The 10,744-nt window shown below is 41.3% G+C and overlaps 1 protein-coding gene and 1 long non-coding RNA gene across 3 annotated transcripts in view; one reads left to right on the plus strand and one right to left on the minus strand.

Annotated features, from left to right (window-relative positions):
- Positions 1–10,313, plus strand: part of rem2 (RAS (RAD and GEM)-like GTP binding 2) — a 35,322-nt gene extending 25,009 nt beyond the window's left edge. For both annotated transcript variants that reach the window (XM_076876642.1, XM_004565338.5), the window contains one exon: positions 8,648–10,313. In XM_076876642.1, coding sequence (XP_076732757.1) covers positions 8,648–8,976 — 329 coding nt within the window. In that variant the 3' untranslated portion in view covers positions 8,977–10,313. The remainder of the gene's footprint in view (positions 1–8,647) is intronic.
- LOC143413482 (uncharacterized) lies at positions 85–4,295 on the minus strand. The gene is made up of 3 exons (XR_013094093.1): positions 3,759–4,295; positions 2,982–3,052; positions 85–187 (listed from the first exon to the last, which is right to left on the minus strand). It is a non-coding gene; the product is annotated as an uncharacterized LOC143413482 (long non-coding RNA).
- Positions 10,314–10,744: the final 431 nt, after the last annotated feature.

Consider the following 10,744-nt stretch of genomic DNA (forward strand, 5'->3'; position numbering starts at 1 on the left):
TGGGAGAACTAACCACAGATCTTCTGTAGATGTAGGCTTCCTCACATCCTTCTGTCTCTTCATATAATCCCAGACACACTCGATGATGTTCGGGGCCATACCATCACTTCCAGTACTTCCAGTACTTCTTTACGCTGAAGATATTTCTTAATGACCTAGTGGCTGTATGTTTGGGGTCGTTGTCCTGCTGCAGAAAACATTTGGGGTCAATAAACAATCATTAATTTTTCTGAAAGCATTCTTTGTTTAAAGCATTTTTCTCACCTGCCTAAAACGTTTGCACAGTACTGTACATAGTTATACATTAGATTAATTTATGGATTTAGGATTATCATAAATTTCTATAAAGGATATTGTTTTTGGCATGGTTTAAGTTTCAAGACACAGTAGGCTGTGCATTTCTTGTTTTCCTCAAGCTTTGTATAGTCAATCAAAATTAGTGGAAACACGGTTTAGGGGAAATTCTTGTTTGTTTTGGGGGGGTTTTGCTTTTTTTGCTGTGCAACTTAAATCAAGGCAGCAAGTGCAAAATGTGCACGCTGGCGCATGCTCGTTGCTGTCAACTCGTGTTGGCTCTCGGCTTCAGCGTACACTTGATGATGTGAGTAGAAAGAGGCGGTAGAGAGGGTAGGAATGAATAATGAGAGATGCCTATACTCAGCAGATTCTTTTGTCATAGAAAAACAACAACAACAAAAAAAAGGGGGGATTGTGGTCAGCGATATGCAAATGCTGCATCCATGTTCCCGGGGCGCATGACAACAATGTTCTCATGTTGTCTCTGGACAGGCCACGTGTACATTTTTTTGTTTTTTTTCTGACATGTGAACTTGACAGAGGCAGCTCTCCGACCTGCTTGCCTAGCCAACATCCTTCTAAAAGTACCTGAGGCCTTTCTGAGAGAGCTAAAGTCATAAAGTCTATTTATGGCATGTACAGTGACACTTTTATGCTGTTATGTCTCACCTACCCCCTCTTGCTACATCTCTCCCTGCCTCTCTATCCTCACCACCCAGTGATACACACACTGTAAGTGGGAACATATTTATCATTTGCTCAATATGGTGTTGGTGTGGCCTTGCTCCTCAGGCCTTTGATTAATATGCACTCTGGCTCCGTTTGCTTAGTCGGCGTTCTTTCTGTCTTTCCCCTCCTGTCTCAGTCTGTCTCCTTCCCCTTCTCCTGCATGTTCACATCATCTGCCGTCTCGCATGTCATTCCCTGTCGGGATCGCCTTCTTGCTTTATAAGTCACATTTCCTCCTTTTCATCACTGTTGTCTTTCTTCATCAGTCTTTTCTAATGGTCAGGATATAGGTAGAGAGCCCCATCCCTTGTCTCATCTCCTCACCATGTTTTCTCATCTTGGTTGCTTTCCTCTTTGCTCTCCCTTCTTTTTTCCCCTCTTTCATCTCCTTTCTGTTCTCCTTTCATCATTTTATTTCCTATTCGTTCCCTCCTACCTCCTCTGCTCTTGATATCTTTCTTGTCCTTGTCTCATCTCGTTGTCTCAGCTCCTCTCCATATTCTTCCTCCCACCTCTCTCCTTCTTACCTTCTGTCTTCATTTATTCTCATCATCTTTCTTGCTTTTCTACTCATCTCCTCTTAATTCCCTCATTTCCTTTCCTTTTCTCTTCTTCTGCTTTTCTCCTCCACTCGTTTCCTTTGTTTTGTTGCTTATTTTCCTGTCACCTCTTCACTTTTACTTTTGTCTGATCTCCTCCTGCTTTCGATCTGCTCCTTTGCTTCTGTTATCTCGTTTAATGCTCTTACCTCATCTTTCAATTCTCTCTTCTCCTTTTGCTTCATCCTCTCATGTTGTACCCCTCTCAGCCCTCTCCCCCTTCAATTCAATTTTGCAAGCTCCCTTTTAACAGGTTATTCAATCAGCTGTTGTAGGTATTAGTAAAAGTCCTGGTAATCTGGTCTGGGATTTGCTGTATTTCCTCTCTCTCTTACCTCACCCACTATTAGGTGACACTGCAGACGTTCAACAGCTGCTGTGTGCTTGGATTATTAGACCCAGATCAAATCTGGAGCTGTTTTTCCCTAGTGCAATACCCGTGTAACACTGGTGTGCATATGTTCATGCTCTGCAAAGGCAGCCACACCAAAACCAGACTGACAAGTTGCATTGGAATGGCCTTAATTTAAAATATAATATCATAATATAATGTAAGCATTATAGGATCAGTGTTTTGAACTCATTTTCAGGTACAAGTCCATATCAAAGAAATCAGACCAAACTCATCATCCAACTGAAAGCCCTGAAACTTTTGGAAGAAAACTTTAAGTCACCATGAGATGATCATATGTGACCACATAGAAGAATTCTGTTATTTTACAGTCTGGTTTTTGTTCTTCGTCTTGGAAACTTTATTAAATCTTTTGTCACCTACTTCTTTGCTTCACCTTCTTTGCTTTTTTTGGGGGGGGGAGGAGGGGTTAGAAATGACTGAAAGATTAATAGGCTCTGTTTTGAGTTTTGTTCAAAAAAGAATGACTTCATATAGGGAAAAATATATATCACATGTGCAGGACACCTTAAACTAGTTTTTTAATTAAGCACCAAGGCAGAACAAAATCGGGGCTGTATCACAACATGAGGACTAAACCCCAATTCAACCAAACCCAAAACTGATCCGGAATTAAAACAGGACTACAACAGTTCAAAATCAGGACTACTGAGGACTTAACCAAGACAGAACCACAATCAGAACTAGATGATAGTAGCACTAAAAATCATCATAGACCTGCACTACACTTGTTTTTTTAATTCTACCAAAGTACACTATTTAGATTGAGAAAAGTTTATATAATTATTTAGCCTTGTTGTGCAAACAAGCCTGCATAACAAGGCTAAATATAGAATTTGAAAAATAGCAAACCTAAAAAGAAACACTAGGTACGAGATACATGAGTACCTATGATACGGTGATACTTTTGGTAAACAACCATTTGACTAACATGTGTGTCTCACCTGCTCTTGTTCATCTCTGTTCTGTCCTCGTTCTCCATCTCCCTCTCTGTTCCTCTCTCTCCCTCTTTGTGCTGACAATCATCAAATATACAGTTGAGACCACATATTTATGTACTCTTCAGATAAAAACACAAACACTTTTTTAATTGTAACATCAAATCAGACTAAATGTTTATTTTTTTAGATTGATAAATATAAAAAACATATTTGTTAACTTTAAGAGTAAAGAGAGAAACTGTCTGTATTTCTTAATTGCAAATGGCACCAAATTGTATTCAAACTGAGCCACACTTATGGAGCTCCACAGTTCTTTTCCTGGTGTTTTGGTTGATCTCTCTTGATTTTCCCATGTCACAGAAACAGGCTCTGTGTTTTGCCTTATATGCATCCACAGCTGTGCCACCAGTTTACTCACATGGACTCTACTAACCTATCAGAAGCTTCTTCAGCTCAGAATGGAATCGTCTGCAGTTTCTTATTAATTAACAAACTTAGTGTACATGTACTCCTAAATTTGATCAAAGTGATAAAAAGACAGCTCTGTCTCTCTTTATTCTGACATTTAACTAATTCAAAAGATATTTCAATATTTATCTAAAACAAAAGTTTACTCTAAATTGATGTTGTACAGTAAAAATGTTTTATGTTTTCTCCCTAAAGTGTATGTAAATATCTGGTTACAAATGTGAATATCCTGCTGTGTACTGAAATCCCTCTTGTTTTGCATAGAAATATACTGAACAACATACAAAGCATAATATATAAAATAACATTTACCTGCGTTTTTTCTTTGAAAGAAGCCTCTAATGTCCATTCTTATATTTCAGTACATAACTGAAACCGATTTAGTCGGGGAGGGTAAGAACTGAAAATATGAAATAAACACACGTAAGATAAGACTCTATAAAAAAAAAAAAAGCATTTGTTCGGCTTTTCATTTCGCCATTTGTTGATTCACTTGAAGAGCGAGTAACGTAATATTGGTCAAGTGATCAGTTTGATATCAATCTTTCGTGATTCACCGTCATATTTACATTATTTGTACGGTACGAATGATTTGCTTTGGTATCTGGTCAAACTTAAGCTCTCCTTAGTATGGCTGGCTCCGTTTCTCCAACAGCGCACTCACAGGCAGCAGCTGCCCCGCCCCCTCGCTCAGTCGCTTAGTGCCTGAGCTTGGATCATACCAATATCGGGGGAATTCACGCACAGTCGTAAATTCCCACAGTGTGCACTATGTGCTTCGAATATTGTGTGTACTTTTTGTTTTATACAGTTGTCAGCCAGGCATCTAACTATGAAAAAATTACACTCCAAAAGACCCTGGACTTCTGACAAAACAACCCGGGCTTAAGCCCAGTAAGCCACCTCCACGCTCCGCCCCTGACGTGGGGTCAGGATGGTCATAAGAAAGGTAGTTGATCAGCCAGAAAATACACAGGAGGAACTTGTTGATGATCTGAAGGCAGATGGGACCACAGTCACAAAAAACACCACTGGCAACACACTACACCATTATTGGATTGTAATTTTGTAATTTTTGACCTGCAAGGTCCTCCTGTTCAAGAAAGCACATGTACAGGACTGTCTTAAGTTTTCTAGTGAACATGTAAGTGATTCAGATAAAGTGCTACGTTGCAGATGAAAGTAAAATCAAGCCCTTTGGCACTGATGCAGCCTGCTATGTTTGGAGGAAGAGAAATGCTGAGGAGGACTTAAAGAACACCACCCCCTGCCCTACAGTACAAGTACCCCCACAGTCAAGCATGGAGGTGGAAACATTATGCTTTGGGTGTGTTTTTCCTGCTAACGGTACAGGATGACTTCACCGCATTGAGGGGCCAAGGGACAGGGCAGTGTCCATAAAATGTTCCCTCAGCTGGAACACTGATGACGGGTCGTGGATCGATCTTCTAGTATGATGAAGACCCAAATATTTATTTTACTAAATGATATGAAACTCAGTTTATACCTTTTATGTAAGTTTTTTTCTGGATTTTTGGTTGATATTCTGTCTCCCTCCCCCTTTAAAATAAAATTACCATAAAAATTAGACACTGCTCATTTCTTTGTATGAGAGCAAATGTAAAAATTCAGCAGGGGATAAAATAATTAGCTCCCCCACTGTACTGCTAGAATGGTGGCTCATTTTAATCATTGCCAAAGTTTCAAATAATGACATTAGCATATTTTTAAGTAAAAAAGAGAGCATATCTAGTCATCTCAAGTACACAGCTATTTTAGGAAAAGGTCCCATAAACCTACACTATAATGCCAAACATATTTGCTTGTCTGCTTTCACATGCATATCAGCTTGAGGGAGATGCTATGCTTAATGCATAGGGTTTAATATGATGTCACCCTATGATGTATGATGTCATGTTTATGGACATTTTTGACCATTCTTCCAGAAGCACATTTCTAAAGTCAGACATGGATGTTGGACGAGAAGGCCTGGTTTGCAGACTCCGCTCTAATTCATCCTAAAGGTGTTCTATGAGGTTGAGGTCAAGACTCAACCTGCAGGCCAGTCAAGTTCTTCATACCAAACCTGCTCATGTTTTTATGACCCTTGCTTTATTTATGAACTGATTTGCACTCATGTTGGAACAGAAAGGAGCCACTTACAAAGTTGGGAGCATGAAATGTCACACTAAGAGTTCCTTTCACTGAAACTAAGAGGCTGAGCACAACTCCAGAAAAACAACCCCTTGCCATAATCTCCCTGTGCTTCAAGCTTTACACTCGGCACAATCAGTCAGACAAGTACTGTTCTTCTGGCAACCGCCAAACCCATTCATGGGCCATGCAGACAGAGAAGCGTAATTCGTCACTCGAGAGAACACGCCTCCACTGGTCCAGTGGCCGCATGCTTTACACGCAGTGGTGTTTGGTGATGTAAGGCTTGGATGTGGCCACTGAAACCCATTCTATCAAGCTCTCTATGCACTGTTGTTGAGCTAATGTGAAAGCAGCATGAAGTTTGCAGGTCTGTAGCATCTGCTCTGCAATTTTACGTGGCCTATGACTTTGTGGCTGAGCTGCTGTTGTTCCCAATCTCTTTCACTGCGTTACACCACTAACAGCTGGCTATGGAATAGTGAGGAAATTTCATGACTGGACTTGTTACACAGGTCACATCCTGTCATGGTACTATGCTGGAATTCACAGAACTCCTGAGAACAACCCATTCTTTCCCAAATGTTTCTGATTTTATATACCTGTGGCCATAGAAGTGATCGAAACACCTGAATTCAATTATTTGGATGGCTGAGTGAATACTTTTGGCAATACAGTGTACTACTCAGAGCATCAGTTTGTGAGTGGAACCCAGTCAGAACGTAAAGAGGTGACCTTTAGATATGGCCTGTCTTTGTCTGCACCTCGTTAAACCAGCACGTTACAGGCGAAGAGGAGAGAAGCAGTTTACAATAAAACAAAAGAGAACTATTTTGAACTGTGAACCAAACAGAGCCATTGTAATAGAGTCTGAGATTTAAGAAATACCTGGGGATATTACCTAAAGATGGAACACACATCGTGCATTAAACATAAGCTAAGGATAAGTGAAAAAAATGGAATGCACATTTATGTAATTATGCAATTATTGGTCTAAAAAAAAGCTATAAATCTTTTATTGTTCAGAAATATTCCAATTAGAGTTCATTGTAACGTGCATTTAATAGAAGAATCAGAACTACTCAGGAGAGCCTCAGTCACTCTGGCACATTTAATATAAAATTACATAATTGAAAGGTTCAGCTTATCTGAATTTGCTTTACTTTTTGTGCTGTTTTCCATCCATTGTGAGTAGACAATTGAGTTTTTATCAGGACTTCATCTGAGTATTATTGTGCTCTTGACATCATTTTTTCTAAACTAATACTCTAAAATGTCCTCACAAAACCCAAACATAATTGTTCTACAGCTGTGACCTCTTCCCGCTGCCGTCATTTTAAGTTCCTGCGGTGTATTTCTAAAAACAGTTATTGTGAGTGCCAATAATACACTTAAAAGACCTTTCCAGCGCGTGGCTGCTTGTGAGCTCTCAGATTTTAGCTCTGTGCAGAGCAGGAGTAAAAGCTAAAGCACAGTTGAGGGAGAGCAGTGGTTGTGCCATTTGAGTTAACAAAGAAAGCCATTTGTTGTAGAATGATCTGTATCTGTCAGCTTTCCTTATCACTGTGGCTTGTTTGGCCAGGGACAGACGGGCGCTTTTAGCTGATATCCTGAGCCTTGTCAACAACATGCTTAGTCACCTGTCCTTATTCACGAGAGTCACACTGAGATAGAAAGCATTTCCCTGCTGCCAAGAGATTTGAGCTTATACAGCCCAGGCCACATTTAACCCCATCTTGGCTCAACTGTCTCACTGTGTCCTTGTGGACTCACCTGTGAATGCTGATTTTACAAATGCACAATAATCAGGGCCTTGTGGTAGAATTAAGATTCCTTAGTTTTGTGGTGCTGTAAGAGGCAGATAAAATTACAAATAAGAAATGCGCATTTCTTGATAAAAAACAACATTTGTAAATGATAGAGAGGTGTTTGTACTGCAAGTTTCTTATTGTACTAATTTATTTCAGCTGCATCACAGTGTTTCATCCATTGTCATGAAGTTGCATCTGTTCGTATATGATGACTTCATACTTCATAGTATTTTTGTAGAATTTGGGAAAAGCAACATAACCCTAACCCCAGGTTGGCTTACTTTTCTTCCGAGTCTTTTAACAGTAACACACAACCTCCATAGGTAGTTGGAGGCTGCTCACGCAGAAGTAAACTATGGTGGCCCTGAGAGTTCAAACGCACTGCAACTTTAGAAAAATCAGCAAGTAGAAGAATGGCAAAAACTCACAAAATATAGTGGAAGTGTTTTTGGGGAGTGAGTAACAACAGAACAGCTTTTGGAAGTGACAGAAAGGGAAACATGCGAATGATATCACTGAGACACGTTTAAAAGAAGCCAACGATGTGTCTGTGTGAGGGGGGAAAATATGCAGGTAATGTGTGTTTTAAATGCATTATTCTTATAACACTGCAGAGCCATGCTTTCTAGTAGCCATTTTGTCAAATTATTGTTGCCTCAAAGAAGCTTCAACTTTGTTTTTTTCTATTTCCATAGTGTTTTCTATGCTTTTGAAACATTTCTTCTTTGTGTTTTCTTAAGTTGCAGTGCTTTTGAACTCTGTGGGCCACCCTGGTAAGCCACATCAGGACACGTGACAGGAAATAATTTGATTTCTAGTCTCAATGTTCATGAATGAGAAATATAATGTTGTTTTTAAACGCATAAAATAGCGCAGTCTAAAACCCACCACAATTCCCCTTCCTCTTTTATTTCTCTGTTACTGCCGTAGCTTTCAGGCACAGTTTCAGAAGCACATTACACGGGGGAGAGTCCAATCCTCCCATCTCACACAGCCGGTCACGATTTTCTGTGAAAGGACTTCCAAACACTTAGAAAGCTAATAGAGATTTCAAAACTGCAGTGAGTGAGCTCTCAAGTACTACCTCGTGGTGATACACATCACACGGCAGCTGGGCTGTTTTCACAATCCAGTGTCCGTAAATTTCAAACTGCTGCCTCTAAATGCCATCTACAGCTGACATTATGTAGATCCTTAGTTATAAAATGCTTCCCAAATGTCTCTGTTTCCAACCAGAGGCCCAGTCCAGCGCCATGATGTTTGACTGCCTCTACTTGGAGCTCTCTGCTTCCTTAGAACACGGCACCAGTGAGCTGCTGGAGGCGGCAGTGCGGACCGCGAGGGGAGACTGCGTGGGCCCCGGATGGACGGACGGTGACCCCGGTGCTGGCCGCAGGGAGAGCCTGACGAGCCGGGCCAAGCGCTTCCTGGCTGGTCTCGTGCCCCGATCGTACGGCCGAGACAGGGACCGGGATCGAGGCCGCTACAGGGAGATGAGCCGCCACAGGGGCAGCAAAATCCTTCGGCAGAAGTCCCGCTCCTGTCATGACCTCAGTGCACTGTGACACACACCCACACACATAAATGCAGGCAAATAGACACACTCAACATGAACACAGACATACACCAAATTGAAAGACATGGAGGTGGGTGGGGGGCTAAAAGACTGAGGAGTAAAAGGAGATCGAGTTGGAGGGACAACATGAAAAGGACTGGAGCAGGCTCACGGGAATGGGAAAATTAGAGAGGTGTAAGGAGAGAAATTTAGCCGCCGAAGAGGAAGGTCAGGGGAGGAGAAAGTGGGAGAAAACAATGAACAGATAGCCCGAAACTCATTTCGGGAGAACAAAAAATCAACGATAAGGAGGTGAGCTCCATTTGTTGCTCTGGCTTGGGTGAGTCAGTGAGCACTCGCTACCTGATGAGAGCCGGCGAGGGAAGATTAGCATGAGAGTTGGATCAAACTGGCGATTTGACGCTTAATGTCACGAAATGAGAAACAGACTGGGGTCACAAATAAACACACACCCAAGTAGCACGCACTGATAACGTAGAGACTGATAGCAATCTAATGTATACCTGTTATAGACCCTGTTTTATAGCATGCAGAGTAGACAATTTAAGACATGATCCTGTAGGTTTTACAGTTACACGATTCTGTACCTCAGTGGCCAATAGCTAATGCACAATCTAGCTAGTGTCTCTAGCAACACCATCTCAAAGGCAAGACTATTTATAAAAGTGCTCCATCTCCACGCATCTTTGGCCACTTTCCACACTGCATCCACTGTTCTGTCCCCATATTGATTTAAAGTAGTGTTTGATGATACTGCCTGTGGCACATGTTCATTTGAGACTTTTATACACGGTTTAAAACGTCAGCACCCAAGCCATAACTTTGCTGAACGCACCACGAGTGATCAGCACAAAGAACCCTTTACTGGAGGATGTGAAGCAAAGGAGAAAAGGTCAAGACGGCTGTAAGGACTAAGCCGTTGGCAGGGATAACCAGACTGAACTCTTCTTCAATCGAAGCTGAGTCACAGAACACTGAGATACTCTCGAAGCGCAGGGGGACAAAACAAGAAAACCTAATCTACCTGTGGCTGTTTGATGTATTCCTTCTCTTCCCTTTTTTACCCACCGGCATCATTATTATGATGAATGATGATGATTCTTATAATCATTATTATTAATGTTATTATTATTATTATGTGTGTTTCGACTGAATTCTGTGGGGGCTGGCCACACAGGTGACCCAGAAAAGAACGTTCTGGAAACGTTGTTCTGATATCTCATCAAGCGTGGGGGCGTCACTGACACTTCCTCACTTGTTTGTCATCGTCAACTGAGCACTCTCGTCTTTACCACTGAGAATAAATAAAGATTTCTTTGACATCCAGTCCGAGTGTCTCGTCAGTTTTTTAAGACGCCACTAGAAAACGAGCGCCTCATTACAGCTGTCAGTCACACTGAGGGATGGTGTAATAAACCATCAGATGACTCGCAGGTATTCTGGACAGACTGGGAGATGGATTCTCAGGACACTGGCTCCATTTAGGGCTAGCAGCAAAAAAGATGCTGCCTCATCATTGTGCGCCTGTAACAAAATCTTAGGTTAAAAATAGATCGGAGGAAGGAATATGAACCAAGGCTTAGCAATATGAACTGCCTGAACTCCACCATATATACAGAACACTTGTAATTTGTGTGAAGTGATAAATTACCTGCTTAATGATGAGAGTGCAAAAAACAAATCCTTCTATAGCACTCACTCCTAGCCTTTTCAGTCTTACAAACCTGTGCAGTATCTTGCAGATCAACTGAAGTACC

The sequence above is a fragment of the Maylandia zebra genome, linkage group LG18 (assembly GCF_041146795.1).
Source record: "Maylandia zebra isolate NMK-2024a linkage group LG18, Mzebra_GT3a, whole genome shotgun sequence".
Lineage (NCBI taxonomy): Eukaryota > Metazoa > Chordata > Actinopteri > Cichliformes > Cichlidae > Maylandia > Maylandia zebra.